The sequence below is a fragment of the Watersipora subatra genome, chromosome 4 (assembly GCF_963576615.1).
Source record: "Watersipora subatra chromosome 4, tzWatSuba1.1, whole genome shotgun sequence".
Lineage (NCBI taxonomy): Eukaryota > Metazoa > Bryozoa > Gymnolaemata > Cheilostomatida > Watersiporidae > Watersipora > Watersipora subatra.
This window is the reverse complement of record NC_088711.1, coordinates 60,692,613-60,709,601: the sequence shown is the minus strand read 5'-3', so window position 1 is coordinate 60,709,601 and position 16,989 is coordinate 60,692,613. Positions and strand designations below refer to the sequence as shown.

Sequence of the window (16,989 nt, the reverse complement as noted above, 5' to 3'; positions counted from 1 at the left end):
TCTTTCACCGCTAGGGCGCATTAACCAGAATCTCCTGTTAGTGCACCTCTAGTGGTAAAAGAAAATACGAAACAATGCCTAACAGCACTGCTCCGTTAGACTCTAGGTTAAGAAGCGCCGGTTAATACGAAACGGTGCCGTTAGGGACTGTTCCGTTTTAAACAGCAAAGTTGCTGCTGCGTTAAAAAGCACCATCCTGAGTTCTTCGGCCTATACAAAGGTGTGGCCTATGTATTGTTTTATTATCGTTTTTTGGAAAATAAAGCAGATGCGGCTTATATAGGGGTGCGGCTTATAGTCCGAAAAGTATGGTACTTATAATTTATACAAATGTTATGTCTGAGTTTTATGGGAGCATTGGAACGGATTAGGACATTTATATAGCAAAATCAGGTCTACTTACAAAATTTTCTACTTATAAAATGGTTTCCAGAATGAATTAATTTCGTATGTAGAGATTCCACTGTATGTATTTCCCTTCTAATGGAATGTAGTAGTCGCAAAACCGCTACCATAAAGAATACGAAGTGAGATGCTTAAAGTTTCAAGCAAACTACTAACACACTAGAAGTCTAATCTTACGCTAACTGAAAAATTGGGAAAGGGGGATTAGTGTATTTCAGGTTAACAGCTACACCAAACACAAACTGAATGACAAAACATCTTAGTTTACAACTAAACAGAGAGTTATCCAACGATTCATCGACAGCCTCCTATCTGTATATACGAATTAAAAAGTAAAATATAACCGGCCTGACTCCGGCGTACCTGTGAGCTGTCTCGTGTTTAACACCAAGCACCTTCCCGCAGTCATCACAAAGACTTGGAGAGACATCCGCGTGGTCCTGCGCGATGTGATCGTTCAGTTCAAGTTTGCTTCCGCACACGAACTCGCAATGTTGACACTTGTATGGACACACGCTAACAGGAGCTGACCTGGTTACAGTGCCAGGGTCTAGTCGTGCAACATAGTCTCGTAGCACATTGATTGTAAAGAAATCTGACTCAGCGTCTAAAACATGAAGTTACCACCTTAAAATAGTTGATAGCAAGTTGATAGTAAGTTGATAAGGTAGTTATTTATTTGATACGGTACCTATTTTATAATAACCTTAAAGGTTGACTTGCAACAAAATTCTCATTACAGTTATTTGGTATCAAAAGATTCACCATGTCTTACTCTGTTGTGTTGTAGGTGCCAAATATGTGGAAATGTGACTACAAGCTCTTAAAAGCTCAAAAACGAAAAGCCGCCGTAGATTGAAATCTGTTTATTTCTCTGACGCAGTCATGAAATTTGGCTATCGTCTTGTCACGTGATGTTATCACGTGAATTGAAAGGCCAATAAAAAGCTCAATATAAAACTTATCATAGCACTAGTTTATGACAAACACTTCGGGTTTTACCGAAGACCCTATATCAAATATAGATGCTCGCTACTTTACAGTTTTGTTTCGGCTTGATCTAATCGTCGAGTCGCAATCTGATCATGTGACCCAATACTTCGCAAACAATTTCTGCAGCACTTTTCGATTATCACAGGTGACCAACAGGCTCATCATGATTATCAGACAATGATATGTACTCCTTCGAGCTAAGGTTAAAAAATTAAACAAATTTCTACGGTAAGTTATAAGATATCAGTGCTAAAAGTGACAGCATTACAATGACGATGAAATAGACGCGTAAGAACAATAGACATAGTTGTATTGAATGGGTGAAGTATATTTGTGAAAATATTTTGACGAATGAGGTTGCATGAAAGTGTAAACAGAAACTATCTTGTAACAACTACGTCCCATATGAGCCGTTTTGGAAAGAGAATCCAAACTACGGCGGTTTAGTGTGGCTGTTTGTCATAAACAAGTGCTACGAGATGTGTTATATTGAGCCTTTTATAGGCCTTTCAATTCATGTGAGAACAACCCGTGTCAAAACAATAACCAAATTGCTTGAGTACGTTGTCGAAATAAATAGATTCGAAACTACGGCAGTTTTGTGATGGCTGCGATTAACTGTTCGTTTTTAGCTTTTAAGAGCTTGCAATCACATTCCCACATATTTTGCACTTACAACACAACAGAGTAAGACATGGTGAATCTTTTGATGCTAAATAATTGTAATGTGAATTTTGTGCAAGTCAACCTTTAAGTTCATTTGTTTACTTTCATTCTCTAAGGACCATCATCACATCCCTAAACAATATAAAAGTCACATGAAATACAAGCTTGATTCAACTATCTATATATATATTTCTCAAAGTATGTCCGTATGTGTATTCTAGGTTTGATTGTCCGACTATAGCAATTATTTGAATAGCTGTAGCTGGACAACAATGCAGACGCAAAGACATGGCTTACCGCCATTAGAAGCCTATCTTATTAAGCAGCTTACTGGAATTTTCCATTGGCAATGTGCCTGGCTAATAGCTTGAAGGTTGCAGTTGTTTGACAAAGTTTTAAAACCTTTACAGTTGTTTTTATATTTCTCTTAATTCATTTCAACTACACAAAACACTTCTCTCATTATATGTAATTTGAAAGTTAGAATGGGAAATGTTGTGATATGTTGAATACAAATCAATTTTCTGTCCAAAGACTTTTTTATCACCCGGGCAATGTCGTGTAGCGCAGCGATATATATATATAAATCTTAGTGTGTATCGTTTGTCTGTGTGTGTCCGTGGGTCCGTTACAGCAATAAAGTTTTAGCAACAAAACATTTGCTTCGAACTCGACACCTCCAGTTTTGGAGGCAGGCGAGCTAACTCATTAAACAACATTGGCTACTCGGAATACAAAGGGTTAATCGTGCTCATGTTCATTACATTGGTTAAAATATGTGCACTGACATTGTCACTAGCGCTAGCTTCACGGCTCTTATTATAGTAAGTTTAGCAATATGCTAGCTTAATTTACACAAATTAGACAATTTTTTGATTTGAGAAGACATGGTAAAACTTAACCAATGGCAACTACATTACCTGCCACTGTTCATAAGTTGTTTTTATTACGGGCATTCAGCAAGTAAATATATACAATATATACCTGAAGATGCTTTGGGAGAACTAATCGGTGTTTTACGTTTCTCTTCGACCGATGAACAGTTAAGCCCAGGGTGACACTCCTGTTGGTGCTCCTTGATGGCATCATTGTGGCAGCTAGTGTAGCTGTACTCACATTTGTTGCTGTCAACTAGGCATGTATAGCAGGTGTTCTCAAACCATGAGTGCACACTCTCACAAGAGCAACAATAAAAGGGTGAGTCCTCATCTTCATCTGCTTCTTCAGCCTCCTTTAAGTCAAGCTAACAAAGGTACAAATAAAGGTACAAGTGAAGGTACAAATAAAGCTTGAGTTCCTTATGCATATACAAAAGTACAAATCAAAGTTGTAGCTGTAAAACCTCTTTTTGAACACCACCTCTAATGAACGCCAATACAGAAGGATTAAAAAATTTAGCGCCACCAGTTAATTGAGCGCCCCCTCCATTTGCACGCCACTTTTGACAATTTTTGATCTTCGTGAACCCGTAATAGAAAGTGATCAGTAGAAAAGTGTCCACAAAATGGTACTAATGAATTACTAATGACTCGGTTACATCGATATCAACTAGAAATTGCCCTGTCATACAGCCCACGACCAAAGTGATATTGGAAAAAAATAGTAAAGGATGATTGAGAAATGCAATATTAGCAGTCAAATGCACTGATATTATTAGAATAACCAATATTATTAATATAGTAATAATAGAAAACCAATGCACAATTTTGTTTACATTTCAAAACGTCTTAGCTAACAATATCAAGAAGTTGTGATATTTATATAGATTTTTAGAAAAATTATTTAAAAAATTGCTTGGTCATGACAAACAGCAATAATGAAAGAAAAAGATTATATGTTTATATCTCTTCCCCTGCAATAGGAGAAATGCAATATTGGCCAATATTAGAAATAAAATGCACTGATATTATTAGAATAACCAATATTATTAATATAGTAATACAGTAATAATAGAAAACCAATGCACAATTTTGTTTACATTTCAAAACGTCATAGCTAACAATATCAATAATTTGTGATATTTATATAGATTTTTTGAAAATCTATTTAAAAAACTATTTAGAAAAAATAATAACAGTAACATACTGCCCATCATCGATGTTGTTAGTGTGACTATAACACTTCAATAGTCATCCAAACTTACAATTAAATATTGTAATAATCTCATAAAAATTGTTAGAAAAAAATATCATCATTTTCTTTACTTTCACTGCTTTGGACATCAGTTAGAATACCAAAGTACTCAAAAGTTTCCAAAATGTCAGTCGCAATTTATTATCGTTACTTTGAAATCGGCAAAAAAGAAACATTTCTGTACTTCTACGTTAACTACAGAAACCTTCGGCAATTCAACAATGCTATAGACTGGTGAAATGTGCACATTATTTTTTCGTGAAATGCGCACGACTTAATGGTTCAATTCTTTGTCGCTCGGCGTTTCGTTTGCCGGTCTTAATTTTGATAAAAGTAAGGCTTGGCCAATTTTAATAAAAAAGTTTTTGGCCAAATTAATCTCTCTATTTGTGTATAATCTGATCAGATGAGCAAGTTTTAAGATACTGTCGACAATTTACAAAGACTTGGTAACATATTTAAATAGGCTTATACGTGTTTTGTATCGTTATTATACTTTAACAACTCTACAAAACGATGGTTAAATTTGTTGATGAGATTTCGAAACAAGGGTTTGTGACGTTGTTGATGAATAATTTTCGTAAGTTGTGTGCACATGCATTTATCATAAAAACTCTCAAACGTTTGCTCCGCTCGTTTGGTCGTGTGATTAATCTTTTTGTTGTTGTAGTGGGTGCCATGGTTTTAATAACTGCGTACCTTAGAAGATTGATCATCACAATCATCAGAACTACACTCTGATTTAAAGTCAGTAAGGTCTAAATCCGATCCATTCTCTTCAGTATCGTCCATAATGGGATTTACAATCTTGCCTGAAGATTTTAAAGCATTTTGATGAATGATGAGAATACTCTTGAGGAACACCGTACCCTAGGACACTTATGTATCCACGTCATATAACTTTCGCGTTTTCATGCTCTCGCGAAAATTTCATGAGCGAAACTAAACTATCATAACGAACGAGCGAAAGTGCAAAATTAATAGCTTTGTTCGTTGATATGCACAATAAAATTGCCATATAGAAGGACCTAGACGTCATTGATAGTCCAAGAAACAATGGCAGCAAGCGATCAAATTGAATTACCCTAGGACACTTTTATTTCGCTAGTATTTAGTTTCGTGAGTGGCACACAGAATAAAATTGTGCGGCTCTGATGAGTGCGAAAATATAGTGATGTGAAAATAAATGCAGTGGAGCAAACAAATTAGATTCCTCAGGTCCAGTTCTCTAATAAGAAATTTTTTTTAAATTTGGGACTAGTTTGTATTTGTAAACCGCAGGTAGAAGTGTGTGGGCGAGATCGATAATTCAATTTGATCGCTTGCTGCCATTTGTTTCTTAGACTATCAATGACACCTCGGTTCCTTCCGTCGTGACTGATATGGTACCAATATTAGATCTCAAGTATTTATAGCACGCGATGGCCATGGCACGTTTTGAGTTCACTTGTGTGCTGAGAAGACTCTGTTTATCGAGAATTCTGGACTCCTGACATGGAAGATGTTTTGGCAGTGTGTTATCAACAATAGCAGAGGAGGAAGGCAATTACTCATGGACTTTTTTTGTTAAGGAAACGAATGGTGACTTGATTTAATCGATGAACAAAAATATAATTAAATTTATTATTAAAAAAAATTTATCAAATATCATATTAAACAAATTTCAGAAAATCACCATTGGTTTCCTTAACTTTCTAGCAATAAGCTTCAAAAGCTCATAAAATACTTGTATAACTAATCACCTCCTACAGGCGATAAAACCGAGGTGTTGGCAAGTAGACTTGTTAGCTTCCAGATCAAATGAGTGTAGACGGCCTAGTCGTTACATAGATGCACCAATCACAACCAGAAAGTGAAATACTGCTAAAGTGTACTTTTTTATCAGTCTGGGCTCGATGTGAAGTGATCAATGATTATTTTTACTAAACTCAACTATCAAGACAACTTGACATAAAAAGTAAAAAAATAATCATTGACCACAAACATACATAGTAACAACGATATTTCTGTTTTTCACATGATCATTATCACACGCTCTTGGTGTTGTTATTTATAGGTAGAGTTAGAATCAAACAATGTGGTTGATCCTTTTGCCGTTAGAGTGAAGACCCAAGTTAATGGGAGTGTCAGGACAGTTGGACATCTACCACAAGAGATATCCCGTCATATGATGCATTTCGTAAGACATGGTGGGCTGGTGACATGCATGATACATTCTACAGCGGTAAAGAAATCTCCAATACTCCTTGGCGGGCTGGAGATTACTGTCAAAGTGTGCACAAGTCACACAATCAAACAATACTTGGATAGGTCAGTGACTGTGAAGGTAACTCAATTACTGTCTTTTCCCCATGATAATGTAATATTACCCCTGCTTTAATCGTGACCAACCACTTGTTACAAATGACACAATCAGTGAATAAGTTTTTATTGTGACAATTTGACAGTTTGCATAACAGTTCTATGGCTGTGGGGGGGGGCTGGTGTAAATTTGACATTCAATTTAAACAATACATATTATTTTGCAGAATTAAAGAGCTGCTCCAGCCATCAATTGAAGACTGGGATAAGAAGCAAGCCAGTGCCTCACATATTCCTCCTGCTCCTACCAAATCCATCACAAAGCGTGTGTCAAGCTCTGATGAAGAGAGCTCCGTAACAGCCAGGAAGAAACAAAATCCAGAGTGATTGTATTATCTGATTCAGATTAATAATTTTTACATAAATATATTTTAAACTTATTTTATTATAGATATTATATTATTACATATAATTAAAGTATATTATAAACTTCAAATAGAACATAAATCAAAATTTACTTAGCCATTAAATAAACAACCAGTATTTCAGTAGAGTTGATCAAGAAACAATTCATGGAAGAATATCATCAGGTCTACTGCAATTCAAGTTTGTGAATGGGTAATCATCTTTGGGGCCTTCACGGACTGCATCGGAAACCCCGGCAGCCTTGAAACCATTGGTGAGAATTTGAGTCTGCTCCGCCTGATTGTAATGGTGGTAAGCCCTCACCATCCACTCACAACTTAGTTCCCTGAGCTGTACTCCCGATTTCAGAATTGTGGTAGCCAGGTCCCCACTGTCATCCTGTGAAAGCATGTGCTCATACCAGTCATTAAACTGCTTGCTGATAAAATTCTTCAATGACTTTTTCACGCTCAAATCCAGCGGCTGTAGGTAGTCCGTGAAACCGGCTGGCACATGTACTACAATAGCATTCAATGATCTGCACCTTTCTTTGAAGGCGGCTGCGAGATGTCCTTTAAACTTATCAAATATGAGTAGACATTTCTGTTCACTACCATGCATCTCCCTCTGGGATTCAATATGTGGTCTGAGAACATGATCTGCATACTCACTCATAGTCTCCTCATTGGACGAATGAGTTGCATTGGCCGTTATATGGAAAGATTGTGGACATGGGAATTTAGGGGTAGAGCGTTTGGTTAATCCTTTGTATATCAGCTGGGGTGGCAAGAAGATTCCACCCATGGTTATTCCTGCTACACATGTGAGATTTCTGTTATCTCCTTTACCGTTGATCGACACACCACTAGAACCTTTGGCAGTCATAGTATATTTTCCTGTTGGAACGTACTCGACAGGGGTCTGATCAAAGTTAATGATCATGTTTGGTGGAATGTTATGAAGACGGCATGCAGAAGCAATTTCATTTGTGAATGAGTGCTTGATTTCCAAAAGCGAGCTCCTAGGGACTTCCAGTTTGCCAGTAGTGGCAGCTCGCTTAGAGAATCCCATCCTATTGATGAGTGAAGCAGCCCACCCTTTGCCCAACACATACTTATGCTCATTCAAAGGATCTTTTTTCTTAATCAGTCTACGCGCTATTCCAATTACAGTGCGGGTGCTGATGACTCCACCCTTCTCTCTGAGCTTTGTCACAAGCTCCTTTACCTCTCCGTCATAAGTGCCAAGATTAAGTGGTCTGCCTGTCTAAAAAATGCAGACCGTTTATAATATATTTTATAACCAAAAACACACTTGACAGCTACATCTGTAACAATGGAAGCGCGCTAGCATTTAGGCAAAAACTGGCCCATACCAGAGGGGTGGAGGTGCGGGAATGCCCAAGCTAGGAGTGGCTGATAAGTTTTACCACCACCTCGTAGGTAGTACACAGTGACAATTTAGCCAATATGACATGGTGACAAGGAGGTAATGCGAATGTTTACTTGTAATATACATCAAAGATATTGTCTTGGAATACAAGAATTCGTATAAAGAAACCTTCGCTTCTGATAGTGTTTCAATGGAGTGAACACTCTCATCAAAATTAGCCCCATTTTCTCGCTGTAGTTTCTTCTTCCTGTTCTCATATAGCCCCCGCCATGTTCTTATTGTTGCACCTGGAATATGGGGGTATTTGAGCTGCGTGGCCTTCACAGTGTTTGCTGCAGCAAATCTCCCTACCATGGTCCTGAACTCTGGTGTGTACTGCTTGTAACTTCCCCTTTTACTCGTGTAGAATGAAGGATCAGCAAGCTACAAAACAAATGAGTGCTTAGTATGTTAACTAAATAATTACCTTGTAATTAATTACCTTACCTAGCTAATTAATTAATATGTTAACTAAATAATTTATGTAGTTGCTATCCCAACTCCACTCAAGGAAAATCAAATACAGTACATATCTTTCACACTCAAGTCCCAAAAAGAAGAAAATAGATAACAACCAACTTCGCAACCAGAACTGAATAACATGGTTGGACCTGGTGAGGGTTTTTATTGTTTTTGGTTGGTAATAAAACTCATCACTATAATAAGTATTATTCAATTTTATGACTTCACCTACCAGACTTTCACCCTCATCAGTTACAAATTCGGTGACTAAACTGATATCATCATCTTCTTCATTTGTCTTGGCTTTTCCAAAAATACTTGTTATTTTAATTTGCTTTGCCATGCTGCTCATTCGGTGTATTAACGAGTTTACCAGAAATTTCTCAATGAGCTCAACCACACACGAAAACTACCTGCATTTCTAATATGACGATTTTATTGTGGATATCAATGAACAAAGCTATTTAATTTCGCATTTTCGCTCGTTCGTTATGATAATTTAGTTTCGCTCATGAGAATTTCGCGAGAGGATGACTCCGCGAAAATGCGAAAAGTTAGATGACGCGAATACATAAGTGTCCTAGGGTATCGATCTCGCCCACATATTTCTACCTGCGGTTTACAAATACAAACTAGTCCCAAATTGAAAATTTTTTCTTACTAGCGAACTGAACCTCAGGAATCTAGTCTGTTTGTTCCACTGCATTTATTTTCACATCACTCTATTTTCGCACTCATCAGAGCCGCGAAATTAAGTTGCAGCGAGATCTTACTGTGCGCTACTCACGAAACTAAATACTAGCGAAATAAGTGTCCTAGGGTATGACATAATAGCACTGCCCTCTGCTGCTAAAACCACTTATCTCCCTTAAAATGATTTTTCGCTGTGCAGCTGGTCAATTTTACTCTGATTAATTAGTTTGAGCAAAATTCTATTACATAATTCCTTCATCTATTATGTAATTTAAGTTCATCAACAAAGGATTATGTATTCCTGTGTTAATCTGTTATGAGTAGTTCTATCCGCAGTTCCCTTAAACAGATTTGGAGAATTCTGCAGATAAAACTACTTATCAGCTGTTAAGTAGTTTTATGTGCAGTTGAGGGTATCTGATTCATGCAATGTCTGCTGCAGAAACTGTTTATGAAATTTAATTAAGGCAACAGACAAAATTTTAAAGCTCACTATACAAATATTATCTCCTTTTACCTACAGTCAAACATGGATAACTCGAACTTCACGGGATCGAGCGAAAGTGTTCGAATTATCAGAGCGTTCAAGTTATCAGAGCACTGTCACAAGTCCATGTATTTACTTATTTATTAGTAGATACATGTACATGTACAAACTATAATATAAATCAAAAGCATAAATGGCTTGTTTCAAATTAAATGTTTGCTTCTAATGCAAAGTTTAAAACTTTTTTATCAAAAAGTATAGAGATCTTTCTATCACTTGAGATTGGTTTGTTGTTCGAGGTGATCTTATTGCCAGGACGTATTTTAGATTAAAATTGGCAAAACTTGATTGTTGTTGAAATGCTCAGAAGAAAAGTTCAGAAGAGTTTGAGTATATGTAGAGTTTTTGAAAATCAGTTACAATGATAAAACATTTATCCATCAGAGTGTTGACCAGCAAGCAGCGAATAAAATTGCTCTCGCTTTAAGAAATGGAGAAGTTTGTTTGTGTAAAGACTTATATACTTTACTTATATTATACTTTACATGCTGTCCAAAGTAATCTTAACATGGCATTTTTCATTTAATATGTACAGTCATACTTCGACTTACGAGCTTAATGCGTTCCAAGACTGATCTCGTATGTCCATTTACTCGCATGTTGGGGCAATTTATTTACATAGAGAACAATTAAATATATATTGATTGGTTTCCATACTCTAAAAAATGCAAATAAAACTCTCAAAACAAGATATTGTAACAGAAAGAACATGTTGGTTATTGTGCTAACTCACCACATGCTTTCAAAAAGCAACAAATAAAAAATAATGCAAGGAAATGTGATAAATTAAAATGTAAAATTAAATACAAACAATAGCAGCTAACGCTAGCATTTGCCAGAGAGGGAGATATAAGTTATCCTTCATTACAACAGTTGACTTTGATAAGTTTGGTTTTATCAAAGTCTTAAAAGACAAACTTAGAAACAAATCTAAAAGCAAACTTTCATTTTTAACTTAACGTAATTAAAATTTCTTCGGCGTTCGTCGCTTGAAGTTTCTCGCTGGTTAGCTAATTTTTCCTTTGTTTCGCTTTCACGACTAGCCGGCTGTTTTCAGATGAACCTATCTAAGGACGTTTGCCTTTGTCACCCTTTCAACATGTTGCGATTTGGACGAACACAGGTGTCGTCACAAAGGTTTAATGCACGACCACTAGCCAACTTGTTCGAATGTCTATTTTTATAGTTTTGATAGATAGCACCGGCCTTTTCAAATAGCGTCATTTCAGTTACGCTATTACCGGCCAATTGTTTATCTTTTATCCAATGCCTGAGCGATCCCTCCATCAGCGGTCGTGAAGATCGCTGCGCCATTTAGAAACTACGGTTAATCCTTTTGCGAGCTAAATGCCCTGAATATAATCCTCCGGTTTGATAATTGTGGATGTATTTCTGTCATATTGCTGAGCTAGCTCAATTACGCATACACATTTCACATATTTTTCAATAATTTTCCGTTTAATATCAATTGTTATCATTTGCTTTTTCTTTGCATTATTTTTCATTTTACTGGCAAACTTTCGGTCTACGCACAATACTTTCAATTCACATAATTCTGCACATAAAAGCGCGCACAAAAACACCATAAAACACCATAAAACACCATAAAACACCATAAAACACCTCCGGCATACTTGGCAACTGACTCACGTGCTCGTATCTCAAACATGGCTCGTATGTTAGTGCTAAAACTTGCTTAAAAGCTGGCTCGTATCTCAAGTTTCTCGTACGTTGGAGCACTCGTAAGTTGAAGTATTACTGTAATATAAATCTGCATGGGACATTCTGCATATATCATTTAATTATTTTTCATATACCATTTTTTATTTTCCATATACCATTTTACACAATATTTCATATGTTGCTTTATATCGTACTCTAAATATAAAATTTTGCAGAATAATTCTTTTCTTAACACAAATATTAAGCAAAACTATTTTATTATTTTGAACGTTAGAAATTAGGTTTGTAAAATAATTTATATACTTTACTTATATTATTTGTTACATAGTGCTCAAATTAATAAAATAATTTTGCTGAATATTTGTGTTAAGAAAATAATTAGGTATTCTGCAAAATTTTATATTTAGAGTACTATATAAAACAACATGAAATATTGTGTAAAATGGTATATGAAGAATAATTAAAAGATTTATGCAGGATGTCCCATGCAGATTTATATAAAATGAATAAAGCCATGTTAAGATTATTTTGGACAGCATGTAAAGTATAATATAAATAAAGTGTACAAATCTTTATACAAACAAACTTCTCTATTTCTTAAAGCAAGAACAATTTTATTCGCTGCTTGCTGGTCAACACTCTGATGGAAAAATGTTTTTTATCATTGTAACTGATTTTCAAAAACTCTACATATACTCAAACTCTTCTGAACTGGTTTGTTTTTTGACTGTATAATTTTGAAAAATCAAAATATGGTCTCAACAGATGTTTAGATCTTTCATACTGTATCTTGTCTTTTTAAACGCGTCTCTGCTTTTTAGCGAGTTTTCAGGTATGCCAATATGTAAGTAAACACTGCTTTTTGTGAGCTGTCCAAATTTATAAATACAGTCAAACATGGATAACTCGCCCACGGATAGCTCGAACACATGGTTAATTCGAACGGTTTTTTGGTCCGTTCCCACGTAATGATAAATTGCTATAGCTAACTCGAACTCAACACTGTTAACTCGAACTGTTTTTTGCCCAACGGCTACCGAAACGGTTGTTATCGCTTTAGAAAATCACTTTATTCCAAGCCATAGAGGTAAACCTCAACTTTTCGTAATTCATAAGCGTCGTTATTACCACCATCGGCAAAATATTTTTGTCAACGAATTTTCTAAAGGCTTGGTGAAATTTGATTTATACCAAACATCCGCTTAGCGATCGCCCTTCGGAAGCAAGGTAAAGTGAGGTAATCTTCGCATAAACTTTAAGAAAAATCGGCAAAATTGATCATGGTTTAAATGCTCAAAAGAAAAAGATGTCTTTTCTTCTGAGCATTTCAACAACAATCAAGTTTTGCCAATTTTAATCTAAAATACGTCCTGGCAATAAGATCACCTCGAACAACAAACCAATCTCAAGTGATAGAAAGATCTCTATACTTTTTGATAAAAAAGTTTTAAACTTTGCATTAGAAGCAAACATTTAATTTGAAACAAGCCATTTATGCTTTTGATTTATATTATAGTTTGTACATGTACATGTATCTACTAATAAATAAGTAAATACATGGACTTGTGACAGTGCTCTGATAACTTGAACGCTCTGATAATTCGAACACTTTCGCTCGATCCCGTGAAGTTCGAGTTATCCATGTTTGACTGTAGGTAAAAGGAGATAATATTTGTATAGTGAGCTTTAAAATTTTGTCTGTTGCCTTAATTACATTTCATAAATAGTTTCAGCAGCAGACATTGCATGAATCAGATTCCCTCAACTGCACACAAAACTACTGTACTTAATAGCTGATAAGTAGTTTTATCTGCAGAATTCTCCAAATCTGTTTAAGGGAACTGCATATAGAACTACCCATAACAGATTAACACAGAAATTAATAATCCTTTGTTGTTGAACTTAAATTACATAATAGTTGAAGGAATTATGTAATAGAACTTTAACTAATTAATCAGAGCAAAATTGACCAGCGGCATAGCGAAAAACCGTTTTTAAGGGAGATAAGTGGTTTTAGCAGCAGAGGGCAGAGCAGCCATTGTTATGGCGTGTCGAAGTCCATTTTATAACTCTTTATATAGATTTATGGTTTATAAACTTTAAAAGATTACTCGCAACAAAATTCACATTACAGTTATTTGATATAAAAAGTTCACCATGTCTTATTCTGTTGCATTGTTGGTGCAAAATATGTGGAAATGTGATTAATAGCTCTTAAAAGCTAAAAAACGAACAGTTAATCGCAGTCATCACGAAAATGGCGTAGGTTGGAATCCCTCTCCAAAACGGCTTACACGGGCTGTAATTGAACACGATGTGCTTCTGTTTACACTCTCATGCAACCTCATTCGTCAAAATATTTTCGCAAATAAACTTCACGTATTAAATAAAACCATGTCTATTGTCATTGTGCGTCTATTTCATTACCGCTGTAATGCTGTTACTTTGAGCACTCATATCTCAAAACCAAGCCTAAAAATTAGTTTAATTTTTTAACCTTAGCTCGAAGGAATACATATCTGATAAACATGAGAAGCCTGTTGCTCACCTTTAATAGTGAAAAAATGCTGCAGGAACTTTTCGCGCCATTTAGCAGGAAGTATGGGTCACATGATCAGATTACAACTAGATGATTAGATCAAGCTGAAACAAAACTATAAAGTAGCGAGCATTTATATTTGATAAGGGCTTTTGGGTAGAACCCAGTGTTTCTCATAAACTAGTGCTACGAGACGTGCTACGACAAAATTGTCAAAACAATAACAGCGTCGAGTTGAGTAGGCCATCGAAATATAGGGATTCCAACCTACGGCGTTTTCGTGATGGCTGCGATTAACTGCTCGTTTTTGAGCTTTTACAAGCTTGTAATCACATTTCCACATACTTTGCACCTACAACACAGCAGAATAAGATATGGTGAACCTTTTGATACCAAATAACTGTAATGTGAATTTTGTTGTGAGTCAACCTGTAAAAGCGACACTATCGAAATAATTAATAACTGTATCCAGGTAATATATTTTACTAAAGTTAGTTATTCGGTCTGATACTTTGACATATATAAAAAATGGTTTAGCAAAATGCTGGGGCTGATGGCATTAGTTTCGCTCCACCCGAAGAAGAGTGCAAAATATAGGCTACACTAGCTGTGCCACCCGGCGTTGCCCGTGTAGTAGAGGAGTATTTGGACAAAAAATTGATTTGTATTTAACATATAACAACATTTGCCATTCTAACTTTCAAACTACATATCGTGAAAAAAGTTTTTTGTCTTATAAACAATGAGAAGTAGTGAGAGTTTTGCTATTAGGGCCATTAGGCAGTTTAATAATGTGAGCGAACAGCTTCTCGTGACGTTCTGCTATGACTTGCGTCATACATAAAGCAGTTAGGTATAGCTCTGATATAATGCCTTATATTGGTTGGCCAGCAACTTCGACTTCCATAGTCCAGTGGGCTAGACAGGTAAGACCTGTGAACGGCTTGGTGTGGGATAGAATCCTCGTCGGTACGTATTATTTATTCCAAGATTTTAAGATCTATAGCCGGATTTCCGACGAACATACGTCACACGGACTTTGAGAAATACATATATAGATTAGTATTGCTTCACCTATTTTTCGTTTGGATTTTACTTTCACAAAATTCTGATAGGCTAGTCGAAAAATACAGTGCCTCTATTTGACCGTCACATTTAATTTTTATATGGTATACACACCATATATAGCATGTATGCAACATACATGTATATACAGCACATATACAACATATATACAGTATATATACAGCATGTATACACCATATATACAACATATAAACAGCAGATATATATAGAATATATATACAGCATATATAGAACATATATAAAAAACACAGTGCCATGGCAATTAAATAGAGGTTTTATAATGTGCATACTTGTAGGTACAAATAAAGCCATAGTTCCTTATGGGTAATAAGATATAATGTTAATATGATCAATGCTAACTAAAGGGTTGAGACTTTTTTGTTGTTAAACAATGGATTTTTGAATCCATTAACTATTCTTTACAGATCCCCAAATGATGAGCACTTACCAGCTCCTCGTATACAAAATAAAATTAGATAAAACATAATATTTAGCATTTACTCTTGCAAGTGGTGCATCACTCCATTTCTAAAACATATCGACCAACTTTGAAAAACCTTAGATTGTAACGCATTACAAAACCTTTCCCGGAACTATGAAGTAAAAAATTATGAACAAACACAAAAAAGTAAAACTGAATTCCCAGAAAACTTACCTATGTTATGGTTTGATTACCTAAAGCCATTATTTTTATTTGTATGACCTGATTCCATTATACACGTAGTCGGTGAATATATAAAATAGTGTTGGACAACAAAATTAAATCAGTCATTTATTTTCAGCTAGAAATGTAAATGTTATTATCAATATAATACAACCAAGAACCAGACCAAACCTAAATGAAAAGTGAAAGCAAGATTAGACAACTACTACTACACAAAGCACACACTGAATTGTAATAAATTAAATTGGAGAGATTAAGATTCTGTACATACCTGATCATCACTGACTGTCGAAGTGTCCTGGGCATCTATGGAAATCAGATGAAACTCAGTTATAAACCAACTAGCAATATAGAAGTAGCGCAGAATGTGCACATGCACAATTGTATCTAGCTACAACTACATGTATATGTACTACTCCAGAATAAGCTTGTTCAAATTAATTACTTTTAAGCTAAAAAAGTTACCCACTTCTCAAAAAAAAAAACATTTGTTTGATGTGAGAATTGAAATCTATTCTTCCAAAAATATCGCCCAACTTCCTATATACTAGTGTACAAATCGAGCCTTAGTTCCTTATTGGTAAATGCCAGTACGATTATTGTTAGCCTAAGCTCTGCTTTGTTGTTAGACAATAACTTTCTGATTCTATTTATTTTCTCCATAGAGACCAAAGTATGAGCCCTTACCAGATCTTGAGCCCTTACCAGTATGAACCCTTACCAAAGTATGAGCCCTTACCAGATCTTGAGCCCTTACCAGTATGAACCCTTACCAAAGTATGAGCCCTTACCAGATCTTGAGCCCTTACCAGTATGAACCCTTACCAACGTATGAGCCCTTCCCAGATCTTCGGAAATGGATTTAAATTTGATGAAATGTAGCAGTTTGTATATGCTTATTGTCATGACAATTTTTGACATTTAGCCTGTGCTCCTTAGCGTAATTGTTATAAGTGTTGCTGGGTGCCCTTACCCTTCAAT

General features: G+C 35.6%; 1 protein-coding gene across 1 annotated transcript in view; it reads right to left on the bottom strand.

Annotated features, from left to right (window-relative positions):
* LOC137394430 (uncharacterized) overlaps window positions 1-16,989 on the bottom strand; it is a 66,291-nt gene that overhangs the window by 34,078 nt on the left and 15,224 nt on the right. Inside the window, exons 7-9 of the mRNA XM_068081149.1 lie at window positions 16,280-16,314; window positions 3,049-3,307; window positions 769-1,012 (exon numbers count right to left, since the gene is read on the bottom strand). Coding sequence (XP_067937250.1) covers window positions 769-1,012; window positions 3,049-3,307; window positions 16,280-16,314 — 538 coding nt within the window. The remainder of the gene's footprint in view (window positions 1-768; window positions 1,013-3,048; window positions 3,308-16,279; window positions 16,315-16,989) is intronic.